Source organism: Cladophialophora yegresii (genome assembly GCF_000585515.1).
Source record: "Cladophialophora yegresii CBS 114405 chromosome Unknown aczIN-supercont1.4, whole genome shotgun sequence".
Classification (NCBI taxonomy): domain Eukaryota; kingdom Fungi; phylum Ascomycota; class Eurotiomycetes; order Chaetothyriales; family Herpotrichiellaceae; genus Cladophialophora; species Cladophialophora yegresii.
Window position 1 is genome coordinate 3293165 of NW_006913048.1, and position 17972 is coordinate 3311136.

Genomic DNA, 17972 nt, shown 5'->3' on the forward strand with positions numbered 1-17972 from the left:
ACTTGCTCTTAATCTCTACCGCGTTTCATAGGATTCGGTAGATGATCCGCCGCTGAACCCGCGCTTCAGGCGGCATCACCCTAATTAGGCCACGCGACCGTGAGCAGGGGTGAGCTCAGAGTAGACTCTACTGTATGTGCAACTCCTCCTTGGCTATTATCAGCACCTGAATGCCTAGATTCGTGTCTACCATATTATGAGGATCCATGACTTCGACACGTAACGGGACCTTTCCGAACAAACTCGAACACAGCGAATACCTACCACTGCCACGCTGGCTGTGCTTCTGTCCGTTCTAGCCCACTGAGCAAGTGACCTTATAGACTTCTTTTACCATGGGCGGGTTGCCCCTTTGCCGATAAACCCTGCCGCTGCGAACCGTCGCCATATCCATCTGTCCTGCTCTTATGGCACCTGGACAGGCAGCAACCGGCTCAGTCGATGGGGAACAACTCCTAGCCCGAGAGCGAGAACGCCTCTTACAACCGTCCGACGAGGAAGAGATTCCATCGCATGACTCGCATGACCAGGAAGAATGCAACGTTCCCATTCCCGATGAGGAGCTTTCAGAACAGCAACCCGTTCCACACTGGCAGCATGAGGAGACCTTCAAGCTTCTCAGCGTGATACTCGATTTCTTCATCATGGGCGTCTGTCAAACCGCAGTGGGGGCTTTGATTCCCAGTATCGAGCGGTTCTATCACCTTAGCGACGGGTCTACGGCGTCACTCTTCGTGGCGCATATGGGTGGCTACCTCTGCGCCACGGCAATCATACAGCATCTTCACCTCCGTCTTGGTCGAAGAGGGATCGCACTGTTGGCGCCTCTCTTCCGTCTCTCCGCTGCTGCTCTGCTCTCCACAGGACCGTCCTTCAATGTGGCGCTAGCGACTTACTCTTTGTTTGGCCTCGGGACAGGTCTTGCTGACGCTGGCTGGTGTGCTTGGGCGAGCAGCCTGCCTTATGCCAGCATTTGTCAGGGTATGATGCATGGCGCGTTCTCCGCCGGTTGTGTTGTCGGTCCCATCGCTGCGTTGGCTGTCTTGAACGAAGGGTTCGAGTGGCATGGATTCTACTGTTTTGCCGTAAGTCACCGAACCATCGCCCCTCCACGCATCTGAATTCTGAATTCCCCATCAAAGGCCGCCCTTCTAAGCCTAGAACTCATGGCAGAAGGCTTAGCATTCCGGCACGACACTGCCGCGAAGTATCGTAGCACCTCAAGCGAATCGCGCGACATTCGGGTGTCAAACCCCTTCCGAATCACCGCCACCTGGATGTGCGGTCTGTTCTTCTTCGTCTACGTAGGCATTGAATGTAAGTCCGATGTTCGAACCAGGTCGCAGCATTGTCACTCTTCGGACCCCATGCTAAAAAATACATCACAAAGCATCATTCTCCGACTGGATCGTCCTCTTCTTGCGCCGCGTCCGGCACGCCGACCCCTTAAAAGCTTCCCTCTCCTCTTCCTCCTTCTGGGCCGGCATGGCTGTCGGTAGACTTTTTCTCGGCTTCGTGACGCAACTCTTCGGCCTCCGCATCTCTATTTCCACATATATCGTCTGTTCGACGACTCTACAAATCCTGTTCCGACAGATCAGCACCCCGGCCTTCTCGCTGGTCTTGCTCGGCTTGAATGGGTTCTTCTGTGGTCCATTGTTTCCCTCCGGCATCTTACTTTTGGCGACGAAACTGCCGACCAAGGGACACGTCGGTGCTGTTGCCGCGGCCGCGGCGATGGGACAGGTTGGCGGCGCACTTGCACCCCTGGCTATTGGTCTGCTGGCGGACAGGTTTGGGATCGGCCACCTGCTGGATGTTGTTCCGGCGCTGTCGGCGCTCATGCTGGTGATTTGGTGGGTCTTTTCAACGCGGTTTTAGATATCAGACGGTACAAAGCGAACGCGAGGGAGAAAGGAATGGGCTCAATATTCAGTATGTCAGTGTTGGACCTGCTCATGGGAGTAGTGATGAAGCAAGCTCTTGCAGGGAAATTATGGACTGACGTGTTCTTCACGCCGATTTTGATTCTTCAACTGCTATGTGCGGCGGTTCTGGGCTGAATCGACAGACTCAACTTGCGCACTTTTGGGGTGCATGGCATCGTCCCATGACAAGGAGTCTTTCCTCATGGCATCCTCCATCCGGAGTCGTGCTGAAGCCAACACTCGAGCCTTTCGTATCATGCCGTGCTACGGTCGCCCACCAATATGCCATGCCACTTCATACCGAGGATATGCATGCTTCTCCACTTCCAAGCCTCAACGTTTGTCAGGCTCGCTCGTACCATTGCCAAGGTTCATGTTCGCGTAACTCTGCACCAGCGCATAAAAGCCTGGACCGGGCTCATGAAACTTGCGCGGCTGCGCCGCCTGCGGTGGGGGAGGGCCGTACTCGGGGCCATTGGCTCCATAGACTTTGCGGTCGCCGATGATGGGGGATCGAGTACGGACAGGCATGATAGGAACAGGAGCTGGTTGAGGGGCCGGGTCGTCACCCCACTTGGACTTGACGGTAGTGTTGGAGGCAAAGGCATTGAAACGAACTGGCTGATCTGATGGTTCGGCTCCCCACTTCGAGCTGATCGTGGTCTTCGATGTGAATGGCTTGGTGCCAGTAGTGGTTGGGGCAGTCGTAGGCTTTGTAACTGCAATTTCTTTCTTAATATCAGCCGGAAGAGCAGTGGTCAAAGTGGTGTTCGCGCGATCGTGGCTCACTACTTCACGCGGCAAAAAAGGATTGACATGACGTGCTGGAATGACCTTCGTGGCGGTTGAGGAAGAAGTTGTCGAGGACGCCGCATTGGGCTGTGCAACTGGCGCGTCGACAGGCTCAGTCGGTTTCTCAACAGACCGAGCGGCGAGGACTTCGGTTGTCACGGTGGTACTGAGATGCCTCTCAATGGCTTCGCGGAGTGCCAACAGCTCGTCCAGAGAAACGTACTTCCGTCCAGCGAATTCGATGATGTTACCTGGTTGAGCAGGCAAAACATCACTCCTGACATCGTCAGGAATTGGCGAATCCATGATGCTTCCCGTGGGTGACAGGCCAGCCACCTGTGCAGTAGCGTTCGAAGATTGGTGCACGTCTAGGAGTGTGGCCGCTGCTTGCAACTCCACGTTGCCGATACCAAGGCCGATCAGGTCTCTGCCATGGGATTCGGTCTGGACTGGTGCTTGCTCATGCATGTCTGTCGAGGCCGAGAAATCAGACATCGTCATGGGGCTAGGATCGCCATCAGTATGGGTCGCCACATCGCCAGGCGCCAAAGCAGCATTGGCAGGGAAAGAAAACTCCTCGACAGGGACGCATCGAATGGAGGGATCGGATAATTTTGGATGTACGTTCTCTTGAGCAGCCGCGGCTGGTGGTGGTGTGGGAGTGTCATGGCCAACATTGACATGCGGAACCGGCACGTTGTTGTTTGACTGGTCTGCTTTCTTGGATGGACCTTTCACTGCCGACATAAAGGCCGAGGGGTCAGAAAGGATGAATGACTGAGCCTGTCGAACAGGTGCAGAAGGTGGCTTCATTGGCGCAGCCTTTGCAGCGCTTTGGCCACCTCCGGCGATACCAGGCATCCTCTTTATAGCTGTCTTGGCAGCCAAGGCATTGAGTTGCGTGTCAGGTGCTAGACTGGGCGTGCTAACGGGCGCTGCTGGTGGCCATGGTCGACCATGCTCTGGCTTACGCGAGGCAGGAGGATTTGAAGCCTGCGTTCTGGGAGTAGGACGGGGCAAGAGTCTACCATGCCAATCAGTATGAGCTCGGAACGGACTTTGGGACAGACATACGCTTGGGGAGGATTGAAACGACTAATAGAGTGCTTGTTGCCGGCGTGTCGACCCCCACCAGGACGGTCATCTATGTGTTCGAGACTGAGGTCACCAACTGACTTAAGTCCAAGTCGGACTGCTTCTTCCTGCAGCTGATCTCTGGTCCTGGCACGGTGACCATGCAGATTACGAGCTTCATTGGTGGCCATGTCGGACGCGTCAACGGTGGTGTGGAAACCTAAACATAGATTAGTATTGAACCATTACATTGATACCGACAACGCACTATTCCAACTATCCATTTTCGACTGGTTCAGGCTTGCAACCTCTGCCTCTTTGGTCCCCTGTCTATCACACTGCCGCGAAGAAGGGAAATTTCGAGCATGTCGGCGACTGGCCTCGTCGATGCCGTACTTGATGTCGTGAGCACGGAATTCGCCTAATTCGGCCTGAAGGCGAAGATCAGTATCCAAATCGAGAACAGCTTGAAGACAGATACTTACGCGCTGGAGCAGCATCATTTCGCTTTCACCCTCCGCATTAGGGTCAGAAGACTGGATATCGGCGGGCTCTTCCTCACTCGCCCTAACGTGGCGACGTGGATTCGGCACCATTGTATTTTTGTTGATGTCTTCAGCCACACCTGAGACACTGCAGAAGAATAAATGGAGGAGGGTAGTGACTAAGGCTGTTCGAGAGAATCAACGAACGGAACGTGCTGCGAATCTTGACGGGACAGGGCCTACCAGCTGATATCCGGGACTAACCTTCAGTGAGGCACCCGGGTCTTGAAAAGGAGAGATTGAGGGAGTATGGATAAAGTATCCAATAACGAAGAGGTCAAGGACAGAAGACGAGGATATGAGGGGTGCGAGAGGGTAGAGAAGGAGGAAAGACGAGAGCTGGATCAGCAGTCGAAGATGAATTTGAGGCAGCAAACAGCAAATACTGCTTGGCAAAAAGTCGCACAGTTCCCTCTGTGTCCGGAACCCTTGACAAGGGGAAAGGAGGGGCAGTAGACGTGATACTGTTGTCGATGTGCGAATGGACGACGTGGTCAGCGAAAAATGCCGCGATGTTTTCCCACGTGCAGAAGCACCCCTGTTGGAAACTGTTGGGATCGGCCGCAATCAATTCATCTGAATCATGTCAACCAGTTGGAGACTAAGCAAGTAGACAAGGGGAAGTCAGAGGTTGGAACGAGGGGGACAGGAAGGAAAAGGCAACGGTGAGGTCGATGGTCTGGTGGACATGAGTGGACACTAGAGGCATAAAGACATCTTTCCTGGGCCTTCTTTTCATGTTGTCTTCCTTGGCTCTGTTTTCATCTTCTGTCGTTCAATGGACTCTTCGCATTTGCAGCACAATTTGAGCTGTTGCTGGGAATCGACAGAGACAGGACAAAAGTTCACCAACTTGACCGTTGCCATTATGATGCCGAGCTTCCTGGAGGCTTCCTCCTCGTTCGACATTTGTGTATGGCGACTCCGCGCAGGACCCTGACCGTGTCAACTTGCGCTCGGGTGATGGCACCTGACATCAATTTTCTCTTCAGACTGTCTATCCCACACCCTGCCTCGCAGCCAGATGTATTCATGTCCTCAACCTTCCTGAGCTATCAATCTCGCCATTGACTGCCACAAACAGCGCCTCGATTGTGTAAAGGTCAGCTTTCACTTCCACATACCCAGACTCATGCCTTCTTTCTGATCTTTAGCTGTAGGATCAAACCGTTACATGCGTTACAATGGATACACCAGCAGCCAATCCAGAAGGGGAGCGTATACCACCTCCTGCTGAGAATATCCGGCAGCTCGAAATCAAAGTCACAGATGGCAGCAACGAGCTTGTCTTCAAGGTCAAGGGAAGCACCAAGCTGGGAAAGGTTGTGAATAAGTTCTGCGTACATCAAGGCAAGGATCCAGAAACGGTAAGGTTTCTTTTCGAAGGAGAGAGATTCAAGGGAGTAGAGACACCAGACTCAGTGAGCCCCAACGCTCCAACACCACGATGAATTCTAACAGAATACCAACAGCTGGGGATGGAGAATGACGATATAATCGAGATGAAGTCCGAGCAGATCGGAGGCTGGTCAAGATAGCCATCACCCAAGGTTGTCAAAGACTGAGCTCGACAACAAGGTCGATTAACTTTACATCAATGAGAGCTTACGGCTGAAGAAGGGTCAATAGCGCACAGGGGATTGGAAAGCAGTGTCCACTTCCTAGCTCATGCGGACTCGAATATCCGCTCACGATCCGAGGTTCCCCGACCAAATTTAGCAACTCCTCAGCCTCATTATTGATTATGATGACGGGGATTTGGTTAGTATTGGGAAAACGAGATACGACGTACGAGACACAGTACTCTGTACGTATGCTCAACGCTGGTTATGACCATCAAGTCTACGAGGTACACAGTACGAGATCCAGGTCGACCGCGGCCAGGCTATTCGTTCTACCGCACATCCAGACATCGTGTGGCCAGTGTAGAGACCACCAGCAACTCGCCGCAGCCCGCAGCTATGCAGATTCACCAGTTTGATCCGTCTTCCGCTTACCTTTCCTTGCTATGTAGTTGCACACCGCCCTTGCACAAAAGTCACGAGACGGCAAGTTGGCATACTGACACGAGGTACTTTACCGTGGTGGGAAGTGTTAGTCGATTGTTGAGACCCCGCTTTGTGCCTGAAGGGCGTCTCGAGCCGACCGGGTGCATCTTCGGACTCCGCAAATTGCTGCTCAACGCTTAAGGTCCGAGCCACATTGCCCAAATCGTAGCCATTGAGCAGCTAGTCAGGGTGGGCCCGAGCTGGCCAGCTGCATTGAACGCCGACTGATGAATGAGATAGAGCTGTCTTCATAAGGGGAGCAGGGTGTCCCGGCTCTGAGGTACATCTCCCTCCCGCCTCTGTTACATATTTGGTCTCCCCTCGCACACCGACGACCACCCTGCATCACAAACTGTATCAGGGTCACCGCCATTTCATCTACGTCTCACAGCTGAGCCCCGGCTTCCCCATACTTCGGAATTGCATATGAACCCTCCACAGGACTACATCGACCACGACATCTTCCACACCATCCACTGACCGCCGTCTATCTTCTGCCCTTCAGTTATCAATTGTACCAGCATATCATATCAATCAAATTACCATGGCAGCACCTCGAGCCTCTTCTTTCAAGGCACTGCGCAACCTTCAGCGCACTCCTGGATCGGCTTCGGCCAAACGGAACTTGCACATTACTGGCGTTCATGAATCCCCGAGGCCTATCGATCCCAATCACAAGACGACCTATATGCCATGGAACCTACAAGACCTCCGTCATGAGTGTCAGAAGCGGACGCTTTCGGCATCGGGTACCAAGCACGAGCTCATCGACCGCTTGGCTGGTCATGATAGCCTGCAAGCAAGAGCCTTCTCCATTGCCATGAAGAGGATTGCAGTCGAACAGACCAGAAAGCCGGTCTCAGGGTGAGTAACAGCATCCAACCTCTATCAATCTCTACGAACTGACCTGTTTGCAGTCCGTCTGAAACAGCGCCGCAGAGGCACTTCAATACCTCCCGTGTCCTGAAAGCGGTGGGCGACACTTCCACTATCGACTTTGCATACCTTCCCAAGCTCTTTGAGGAGTCATGGGGTCCTGCACCCGCTGCCATTCGCGTTCCCATCCTCCCTAATATTCAATCCGACCATGCCGAAGCTGTCCTGGAGAAATACCCAGAGCTGGATTCAGCCGCAGGCGGTTACCAAGATACGCCGGGCCATGAGACAATCTTGAAGCCGCAGATCTTCCACAATGGGGATTCGGAAGGCAGCGTGGCAAGTCCTCTGAGTGACGTGCACGACGGACACCCTACTGAGCTGTCAGTCGAGATGCTCACCGCGTTGACGGAAACTGTGGGCAAGAGCGCCAGACAATTCCTCGACCAGGTCAAGGACAAAGACGAGCAGACGATCCGCAAGATCTGGAGTGGCTTTCTTGACGATGTCTTCGGCGAGAAGAGAAAGGGAGCCAGTGCATGAGCCTTGCAGATGGCGCAAGGGGTGGCAAAGCAATGAAATCATTGTCGCACCGTCATGACAGCGTTGCAGTAGCACGAACTAGCGAGCCGTGTTTTCTTTTATGACCTATACCACGTTATATAACGTCGGTTGAGGGGATGAGACCGGGTATTCCTTATAATACAGTGCACAGCGCATTTCTTGAAGGGAGAACGAACTGTTTCATCCATGAATGCCTTTCTTTTCTGTCGGCTGTCGAGGGCTGAGATGTCAGTTTGTGGAGGCCTTGCTTGCGATTTTCGGACGAGTGTTTCTGATCCGCCTCCACCAGCCCGCTTAGACTCCGCAAACCTCCACTATGACCATTCCAGCCGGTTGCCCCTGCGCCCTGCGCTCTGGGACACTTTGAGATTCACACCTCGCGCCGCTTGACTGTATCAGACAGAGGTCTTGACTCAGGTAATTGATGTGTTCGACAAGACCTCGCCAGCATCAGCAGCAGGACTCTGGGCTCGATCCGAACTCTGGCTTACACGACGGGTTCGTCTGGGGCGTTCATTATTGATGTCTAGCCGCAAAATGTGGGTGACTAGCTCATCCAAGCACCCGCTAAGCCAGCCACAGGGGGTTGGTCTTCGACGCCCGGGCCTCGGGCTGACGCCAGTCGTTGCCACCAGTTCGGGGCACATTCCAAGGGCCAATTGAGTGAGCACGCAGAGAGATCGTCAGGTACGCGAATGGCGAATCCCTGCCGTACCTTGCCCGATTCGCATGCTTCTCCTGGATGGCCGACCCGTCCGAACTTGGCATGTCGACGCCGCCGCCGAGATCTACAAGCTATGCGATGGCGCCCGCATATACAGCCGCTTCTAGGACTTCATCTTGTGTTTCTTCAAATTCACTGATTATTGTTGCATCGCTCTCTATCATCATTGTTATACTCCTGTACCTCGTTTTGCAGAGTGTTGTTTCGGGATCTCTTGATTGAGAATTTCTCGAGTTCTGTATCGATCACAAGCTACTGCCTCTGTGCCACTATTGTCGTTCATTGATTCAACTCATTTGGCTGGATACCAAAATCGAAAAAAGAACCTTGCGATGTTATAACAAGGACGGGCTCCTTTCAAACTATCGCCTCAAAACAGCAATTGCAAATGTGGTGATCTTATCCACATCTTAATATCACAGCCATGCATCGACGGTGGCTATCAGTACCTCTCTTGTCGAGCTACGTTTCAGCATTCTATCCTTATCACTCTGGCGATGGCGGAAACGACAATAGCAAGAGGTTCATACCTATGGACCAGGAGCCTCAAACGAAAGATGACTCCGGAGTTGTGATTCTTGACATCAAGAAAATAGTAGGTCAAATCCAACAGCTCCAATGCCACCGAATGCTAACCAAGTCAGTCCAGGAGAAACAATATATTCCCCGTGGTAACCTCAACAGCAGCTAACATGCCGAATGCGATGGCCATCAACCAAGACGGCAACGACTACACCTACTTCTCGACCATGAAATTCGGCTCCAAGGGTCAAGAGATGTACATGCTGATCGACAGTGGCTCGGCCAACACCTGGGTCATGGGTTCGGATTGCGGATCCTACGCTTGTCAGACCCACAACACCTTCGGCAGTGAAGACTCGAGCACCCTGAAAACAACCACGCAAACATGGTCTATGACTTATGGTACTGGAGAAGTTGACGGCGTGGTGGCCACGGACACCGTGCAGCTGGCCAACTACACAGTCAGCATGGACTTTGGACTCGCTTCAACCGCTTCGGACGATTTCAACAACTATCCCATGGATGGCATACTGGGCATCGGACGCGCCACGTCGAGTGCGCTAGACTCGCCAACCATCATGCAAGTGCTGAGTAACCAGGGCCATCTAGCCGAGAACATTCTGGGCATCCACCTGCAGCGGAGCTCCGACGGCGCGAAAGACGGACAAATCACCTTCGGTGGTGTCGACTCGTCCAAGTTCGCAGGCAAATTGTCGTACGCCAAGACCATCAACAGCGATAGCTGGCAGATTTCAGCAGACGACGCAGGCGTCGATGGCAAAGCAGTGGGGTTTCAGGGCAAGACCGCCATCATCGACACGGGCACTTCATACATTCTGATGCCTCCGGCCGACGCTGACGCCCTGCACGAACTCATCCCGGGCAGTTCTCACAACGGCGAGCGATATGTGGTCCCCTGTTCCTCCTCTGCGAATGTGTACTTCACCATATCAGGCGTCAAGTATTCCGTATCACCAAAGGACTATGTCGGCAAGCAGAGCGGCTCCGGCTGCCAGAGCAACATCATCGGACACCAGCCTTTCGGCCCAGACGATTGGATTCTTGGTGATGTGTTCCTGAAGAACGTGTACACCGTTCTCGACTTTGATCAAGCTCAAATCGGGTTCGGAACGAAGGGCGGCAACGGCAGCAGCGCAACGTCGTCATCAGCCTCCGGCGCTCCTTCATCGTCAGGCTCGAACTCGACGGTTTCAAGTAGACCTTCCCCGACGTCAAGCTCGGCCTCTAGGGGAACCACGATTGCTACATCGACGACAAAAGGAAGCAGCTCGACAGCAACCGGTTCCGCCAGCGGCGCGGCAGCGACGAGTACTGGGGACAGCGACGGCGGCAGCGACAGCGACCCCTTCAGCCAGGCGGGCGACACGGGATCGTCATCGGGCTCGTCCTCTTCCAGCGCGACCAAATCAAAGTCAAGATCAAGGTCCAGCTCACTGATACCCATGATGGCCCTGGCATTTGTGGCCGGCTTGATTTTGTAATTCTGCAATTATCCGTGGGTGGTCGTCGGGCCAGCAAGGACGATCCGGATAGGTACCGTCTGGTCTTGGATACAGACCACGACAAGCTGGCATGTCACTCATAGCGGGGATTCCCTAGCGTCGATCAGTAATTGTTTAGTCATAGAGCCGTGATGGCACATGGGCACCAGTCCGAACCAAAGATATCAAATATATTTCCCACCGGTCAGTGGTGGGCGTGGAATAAGAAGCAAGTTCCATCTGAGAGGTGTTGTTGGACTCTGCCATTTCATTCACGTCAAGGTCTCGTTCCTGCGGAGCGTGGCGTAGCAGTTGTATATGCCATACCTGCCACTTGGCCTGTGACGAACATGCTGCAAGAGGCATCACGGTCTCGGTAGAGTGCGATGCCGGACACACCCGAATGAAAGTGCTATAGTACGTGTACGTTCCAAAACCCGGAAGTGGCGGGTTCGATGTCGCAGTCTTTAAAGAGTGCCATGCATTTGACGGGGCACATTTCTCACAGAGTGCTATGCGTTTAATGGAACACACTTCTTACAGAGTGCTATGCCATAGAGACAGTACGCTTCTTGCAGAGTGCTATATACTTGACGGAACACATTTCTCGCAGAGTGCGATATAATCAATGGAGTACACTTGTTATAAAGTGCTATACATTTGAGGGAGTACATTTCTCACAGAGCGCTATATATTGGACGGAGTATCTACGGTACACTTCTCTCAAAGTGCTATGCATTTGATGGAGTACACTTCTCACAGAGTGCAATAACCCAAACACTCGCCGGTCGCAGTTCTGGCCTATTGCAGTTTGCGCAAAGCGAAACACCACCGTCCTCTTCATGGGTTTTTGTCCTGTTGCAGGTCTCCCAACTCCCACACCACATCCTCTCCGCCGCTTTGCATCTTTCGCTTGACCGACTTGTGCTCGTTCATATCTGCATACTCACCCTGGCCATTGGCTACATCCAGGCACCGTAGACTTCCTGGTTCGGCTCTCCTGCGACTCGTCTGCCTTAAGCCACTGACCAGCCCTTGTCGATGCGCAATTCCGACCCGTTCAACCCCACGGCAGTTGCCAAGAACACGATCGCGTTCGCCGCGTCAATGGGGTCACAGTTCCCGCACTGTGTCGCCATGGTCGGCATCACCGTGTCCAGACCTACCTTGTCCGGAACAGCCCTGCTATTCTTCAAGATCTCCGTCGCAACACCACCGGGCAACAGGACGTTCGTTTGAATCCCCTCTTTGGCGTACATCCATGCCGTGCTGCGGGAGAGGCCGAGCAACGCGTGCTTGGACGTCGTGTACGCCACCCCTGCGGTGCCGCCTTTGACGGATGCGAGCGAGCCGACGTTGACGATCCGGCCTTTCTGCTCGGCCTCCTTGGTGAGGAAATACTTGATGGCGGCGCGCATGACGTTGAACGGGCCATGGAGGTTGATATTCAGGACGCGGTTCCACATCTCGTTTGAGACGTCTCCCGTGCGTTCGAACTGATCCATAACACCGGCGACGTTGCAGACGATGTCGATAGTAGCCCATTTATCCAAGACTTGTTTGATGGCGGCGGTGACGGATTCTTCGGAAGAGACGTCGCATTTGATGTTGAGAAGGTCGGAGCTTGAGCTTGATGAGTCGGAGGCGTCCACGATGTCCAAAGCCGCGACTTTGGCTCCATGGGAGAGGAATAGTTGTGCAGTTGCAGCGCCGATGCCGTTTGAAGTGCCGGTCACGAGCACGACCTGGTATGTCAGTACAGTAACGGAGAGTGGAGAAGCTTTTTGAGAACAAGGTCGCTAAGAGCCTGTTCTTCTTCGTTTCTTACCTTGTCCTTCAGGTCCGCCATTGGAGATATCTGGAATTTTAGTCGGATGTACTGTGTAAGAACACGAAGACGCGGCTCTGACAGCTTTAAAGGAACTGGATGGCCTTGCTTACTCTGCTTCAGGCCACCCCTGAAACAGTCGACTCTCGGTGAATCCTACTCTGTCCATCGTTCTTTTTCCCTATCATCGACTAGCTTACGATGATTATCGAGCGACCATGGCCCGATCCTGCCAATTTCGAAGACCGCAGACGGTTAATGAGTACAGTCGTTCCGGATGGCCTCATGCAACAGGAGGGAGGGGCTCGGCGGTTATGTGGGGTCAGTCGCTGCCGCATAAAGTTATGAACAAACCTTCTCGGTGCTGACACGCATTGCTGGAAGTACAAAGGACTGAGGAATGTGAAGCTGCAGTGCTGCAAGAAGAGAAGGAATTAGATCAATTCAAGAAGCCGGCTGCCCGCCCGAGCTCCATAACTTGATGGAAGGCCTCCAGGAATCAGCACTCGTGAAGAATCAAGAGTGATCAGCGCTGCTGCCACCTGTGTGGTTGGGCTGTAGCGTTCGCCTGATCTCAATTGCCGTCAGCGCCGAAGTTACATGACATCGGTGTAGTGATCTCTCTCCCTTAAGCTGTGACGCAAAACCAAGCTCCAAGTGAGAAGAGGGAAGGCAGCGAGGCTGAAGCTTGCGGTTCGGCCGTCTACTGTAGCTCACGGAGTCGGTTCCTGGCGAGCCTGGTTATTTGCGAAAACGTAGCCGATATCCTCCACTTCACCAACTTCTCACGCTTACGTACGTTCGTTCGAGCACCATCTCGCAAATTGTGAACATCTCTCCCTCAATCACTGCTGACAGGCGAGATGCAATTCCTGCGACATGCCAACAGATGATGAAGATAGCAATGGCTTCATCGGAAAAGTCCCTAATGGCAAGATCGAGAGTTACCGGCACCTGCTGGCATCGGCGGACGACAGCCCTGCCTTGACTCGAGACCGAGACTCACCCCCGGAGTCAGTCAGTCATGGAAGCCGCCCACCCTCCCTGAGACAGTCGTCGCTTTCCCATCCTCGTCCGCCCGGTACTCCTCGAACCAACAACAGGGTGCGATTCGACCTTGAAGACGTGGCGAGCAGTCCGCAATCAGAAGAATGGGTAGACGAGGAGGACTGTCTCAACTCCCCAAGCCAGCACGCTCCGCTGCTGACCGATATCACTCCACCGTCTCAATCTCCCTTCCTGTCCGAATCCTTCCAGCCGGAGGACTACCTGCCTGATGCGAGGCCCAAGAGTGGGATGTCGAGTGCGTTTATGAACATGGCAAACTCAATCATTGGGGCCGGGATTATTGGTCAACCATATGCCTTCCGACAGGCCGGGATGACAATGGGCATCATCCTGCTGGTTGCTTTGACGGTGACGGTGGACTGGACCATTCGTTTGATCGTGATCAACAGCAAACTGTCAGGCGCAGACTCGTTCCAGGCGACAATGCAGCATTGCTTTGGGTCTAGTGGCCTTGTGGCCATTTCAATCGCGCAATGGGCCTTTGCTTTCGGCGGTATGATTGCTTTTTGCATCATTGTGGGGGATACGATTCCCCATGTCATGGAGGCGTTGATTCCAGGGTTGAGAGAGGTGCCTTTCCTGTGGCTTCTGACCGAACGGAGAGCTATCATTGTACTTTTCGTCCTTGGTATCAGCTGGCCATTGAGTTTATACAGGGATATTGCAAAGGTAGGATACGCTTTCGTTGCTCCTGGGATCACTACTGACCCTGGCAGCTGGCAAAAGCATCTACACTGGCGTTGATCAGCATGTTGGTCATCATTGTGACCGTCGTCACCCAAGGAGCCAGTGTCGATCCAGAACTACGCGGGAACTTAAAGGGACTTCTTTTCGTCAACGACGGCTTCTTTCAGGCAGTCGGAGTCATCTCATTTGGTAGGGCATCTGTTGGGTTGGAATGATCCGAGCTAACATATCCAGCTTTTGTTTGCCATCACAACTCGCTACTAATCTACGGCTCGCTCAAGACGCCAACCATAGACCGGTTCGCGACAGTGACGCACTACAGCACCTTTATCTCCATGATAGCCTGTCTGATCATGGCACTGGCAGGTTTCCTTACGTTCGGCAACAAAACCAAAGGCAACGTCCTGAACAACTTCCCCTCTCAAGGACACGTAATAGTTCAGATAGCTCGGCTGTGCTTTGGACTCAACATGCTCACAACTCTCCCCCTCGAATGCTTCGTCTGTCGAGAGGTCATGAACAACTACTGGTTCCCCGAAGAGCCTTATCAGCCGAACCGCCATTTAATCTTCAGCAGTGCCCTGGTGGTCACCGCTATGGCCATCAGCTTGATCACATGCGACCTCGGCGCTGTCTTTGAACTCATTGGAGCGACGAGCGCTTGTGCCCTGGCATACATCTTACCGCCACTGTGTTATATCAAGCTAAGCACCAGAAGCTGGAGGACCATCCCTGCTGTTGCATGCATTGTATTTGGTTTCGCTGTCATGGCTGTCAGCTTGATACTCGCTTTGAAGAAGATTATCAGAAGTAAGTGAGCGTGTGACCTTTGCCGTATGTCGCTAAAACAGGTTTTCCCAGATGAAGGCGAGCACCAGCAGTGCTAGACCGGTAGATACGAGATGATAGACGACTTTCCATATAGACACGACATGTCTCGCGGACAGAAACAGAGTTGCAGATGATCTGCCAACCATTTCTCGATCGACTTGTTTTTGCTTGCTGGTTCTTATTATTCCGTTGTTCCCGATTTCACATGGTTATGTCCTTGCATATCGATGGTTGATATACAGTGATAACCATTTGCTAACGGTCGCAAACGATGAGTTTCCTGAACCATTGACATCTTTCCGCAGCACAACAACTCGTAATGGGCATACCCATCGGGCTCTCCGATGACGGAAGACCCGTCGACAGGTATCGGCCCCGTAACATCGAATAGCCTGTACCGCGCGTCTGAACATTGAGCATGCATCCTCACGAGCTTGACCACTTTTCAGGCTGACAGGCTTGATCGTCGAGCTACCTCATATGTTGTTCCTAACCCCTATCCTGCTCAAAGGCATCACAGCAATTCTACAACGACAGCCTTCCAAGAGTATGCAGGCCAACCATTCCAACATGTTATGAAATCTAACGACCTCGATATCATGTACGATTGCCGCTCCCTTGCGCATCAATACTGGAAAGCAAAAGGTCCGAATCCAAGTTCGACTACCAAGTCACCCTGCTTACCAGAGCCAACGCGAGCAAGCACTTGAGCAACAAGAAGCCCACGCCATGACCAGAGAAGACCCGAGGAACACTGCTTATACTTCAGCACATCCTCCTTACACAAACACCGTCAGATCGAGGAATTCGATAGACCTAGCGGCCTCGATCTGACCACGACCCAAAGGACGTCCACGGTAATCTCCCCCAATGGAACAAGGAAGCTACTGCAGAGGCATCACACGTCGGCATTGTGAACATTCTTCCAATCATGGAACGAAGAACGAGCAGCGCATCACTCACTATCCTCTCCCACCGCCGTGTCTCTGTTCGAAATCTTCTCCAGACCTTGAACCAAGAACGAGCAGCGTATAGCGTATCACTCACTACCTTCTTCCATCACCGGTGCTACGTGAAGAGTTGAAAACAGATAGCTGACGAGCATGGAAATTCCGGCCGAACGTGTCCTAAGTGGCAGAAAACAGGAGGAACCCCTTGCAGTAACAGATGGACCACGCGCATGGAAGTCGACCTGCGAGTCCTCCCCAAGGTGGTCAATCCCACGACAAGCTTGGTCCTTCACGACTTGTCATCCGCCCATGGAATTACCTCCTACGTCTGCGTCTCCCCTAAGCCAAAATAAGGACCTACAATGAGCGTTAGCATGGCAGAGAAGAAGCTGCAAACTCCCAATTCAGCGCGCGCGGAAAGGTCTCAGTCAATCAATCGATCAATCGCCGAACCTCACGTCCGTCTTGGATGCACGACATCCCAGATGCCGTGCCGTTCATGAGGAGATTCGAGAAAAGGTCAGCTCTTCAAAGGTGGATCAGTTCAGTGACTCTGCTGTGATATTGCTGCAAGTTGCCGGCGCGCGTCTGTGATTACTCACAATCTCGGGACGCGCCTGTGGAAGGGAAGAGGAGCGGCTACAATACCTGAGAGGGTAGCTGAGGACATGAGTACACAAGTACAAAAGATACCATACCTCTCAGGTAACCACGTGTGGCATTACCGTCGTCGAAACCGCCACAAGTGTCCGGGGTAGCCCTCGAGTGGTATATGTGTCGTACGTAAGTACGGAGTACCGAGGGAGGAAATGGAGAATACATACTGTAAGATACAGTGCCTCACTCTGGCTCTCACGCGCCCTTAATTATTGATTACTGACGCACCGCACTTCCGAACCCGGGCACCCATTGATTCTTTCTCGCACTGACTGGGTGCCGATTGACCGACTCAGTAAATTACATACATAGTTGACGAGAAGGCTCGCCTATGCATGTCTTGGATCCTCCAGGCTCCTCCCTCCATCATCTTCAGTGTTCACCTTTCCTCATGCCTTTAATTCGATTAGGCAGGGTTGTTCTCAATATCACGGCACGTCTTGCGTTTTCCCCTTCCTCATACTGAGTCCTGACTCCTCTTCATGTCTTGATACCTCGATACCTCAGTACGCAGATTATGCCGAACATCACGCGTGTCTTGCGTTTTCCTTCCTTGTATTGACTTCCTCTTCATGTCTCGAGGCGCAGGCTATAGTATGTACTGATCGTCACACAACGACACGCAGGCTATAGTATATACTGATCGTCACACACAACGACACGCAGTCCTTTCCCTTCTTCATCCCGTTCAACGTATTATTTTTGCGATCGTCGAGAGGGCCAAGACAGGCCGTCGAAACAGTAGGAGAGTAGGCAGGAAGCCGGGCAGGCAGGCAGGCAGGTCGGCCACGGCGATGTTTCTACTGTATGCTGAGGGAGATTCCAATTTCGATATCTCGCTTTTACGACGGTGGTCACTGATGAAGGGAGGGAAGGGGATGCATTGCAGTTACAGTTTCATTCTCAACCCCCTTTTTTTTCATTTCATTTCTTTTCTGTTCGTGGCCATATCGTGTTGTGACACTTTTGGTCAGGAGCGCAGAGCTAAGAGCTTGTTGCTCGTCCCAACTGTTGCGGTACACTGGCACTTCTGCTATCTCGAGCTCATTGTTCATCTCGCCGTTTGTTGCACTCTCCATAGCTCAAAGCTCAAAGCTAGTCTCTCTGTCGTGGCACTTTTGCTAGCGTAGAGCTCGTTTTTTAACCTCACTGTCGTTGCACCCCTCATGGCGCAGAGCTCATTGCTCATCTCGCTGTCGTTGCACCATTGCGATGGAATGCTCATCTCGCTTTCCCAGCAATGCATAGCTCATCTCCCTGTCCTGTCGTGGCACCTTTTCAGCCGTGCATACTGCATAGCTCACTTCACCAGTCCAAGTCTCCGATGCTTGTCTCTCGAATCTCCTTGACACAGCTCACTCTCGGTACCAATGTGC

At 52.9% G+C, this 17972-nt stretch overlaps 7 protein-coding genes across 7 annotated transcripts; 5 read left to right on the forward strand and 2 right to left on the reverse strand.

Annotated features, from left to right (window-relative positions):
* Positions 1-407: 407 nt before the first annotated feature.
* A1O7_06539 (uncharacterized protein) lies at positions 408-1881 on the forward strand (the record flags this gene model as incomplete). Its single annotated transcript, XM_007760541.1, has 3 exons — positions 408-1085; positions 1143-1317; positions 1391-1881. The coding sequence occupies 3 exons, from the start codon at positions 408-410 to the stop codon at positions 1879-1881; spliced, it is 1344 nt and encodes a 447-aa protein (XP_007758731.1).
* Positions 1882-2261: 380 nt separating this feature from the next.
* Positions 2262-3581, reverse strand: A1O7_06540 (uncharacterized protein; the record flags this gene model as incomplete). The annotated part of the gene is made up of 1 exon (XM_007760542.1): positions 2262-3581. One exon carries the CDS (start codon positions 3579-3581, stop codon positions 2262-2264), a length of 1320 nt encoding a protein of 439 aa, XP_007758732.1.
* Positions 3582-5523: 1942 nt separating this feature from the next.
* A1O7_06541 (uncharacterized protein) lies at positions 5524-5877 on the forward strand (the record flags this gene model as incomplete). The annotated part of the gene is made up of 2 exons (XM_007760543.1): positions 5524-5706; positions 5812-5877. 2 exons carry the CDS (start codon positions 5524-5526, stop codon positions 5875-5877), a joined length of 249 nt encoding a protein of 82 aa, XP_007758733.1.
* Positions 5878-6931: 1054 nt separating this feature from the next.
* On the forward strand, positions 6932-7806 carry A1O7_06542 (uncharacterized protein; the record flags this gene model as incomplete). The annotated part of the gene is made up of 2 exons (XM_007760544.1): positions 6932-7251; positions 7305-7806. The coding sequence occupies 2 exons, from the start codon at positions 6932-6934 to the stop codon at positions 7804-7806; spliced, it is 822 nt and encodes a 273-aa protein (XP_007758734.1).
* Positions 7807-8975: 1169 nt separating this feature from the next.
* A1O7_06543 (uncharacterized protein) lies at positions 8976-10575 on the forward strand (the record flags this gene model as incomplete). The annotated part of the gene is made up of 2 exons (XM_007760545.1): positions 8976-9146; positions 9196-10575. The coding sequence occupies 2 exons, from the start codon at positions 8976-8978 to the stop codon at positions 10573-10575; spliced, it is 1551 nt and encodes a 516-aa protein (XP_007758735.1).
* A 1016-nt stretch (positions 10576-11591) lies between these two features.
* On the reverse strand, positions 11592-12424 carry A1O7_06544 (uncharacterized protein; the record flags this gene model as incomplete). Its single annotated transcript, XM_007760546.1, has 2 exons — positions 11592-12320; positions 12404-12424. The coding sequence occupies 2 exons, from the start codon at positions 12422-12424 to the stop codon at positions 11592-11594; spliced, it is 750 nt and encodes a 249-aa protein (XP_007758736.1).
* An 858-nt stretch (positions 12425-13282) lies between these two features.
* Positions 13283-14976, forward strand: A1O7_06545 (uncharacterized protein; the record flags this gene model as incomplete). The annotated part of the gene is made up of 3 exons (XM_007760547.1): positions 13283-14140; positions 14188-14347; positions 14393-14976. 3 exons carry the CDS (start codon positions 13283-13285, stop codon positions 14974-14976), a joined length of 1602 nt encoding a protein of 533 aa, XP_007758737.1.
* Between the last annotated feature and the right edge of the window lie 2996 nt (positions 14977-17972).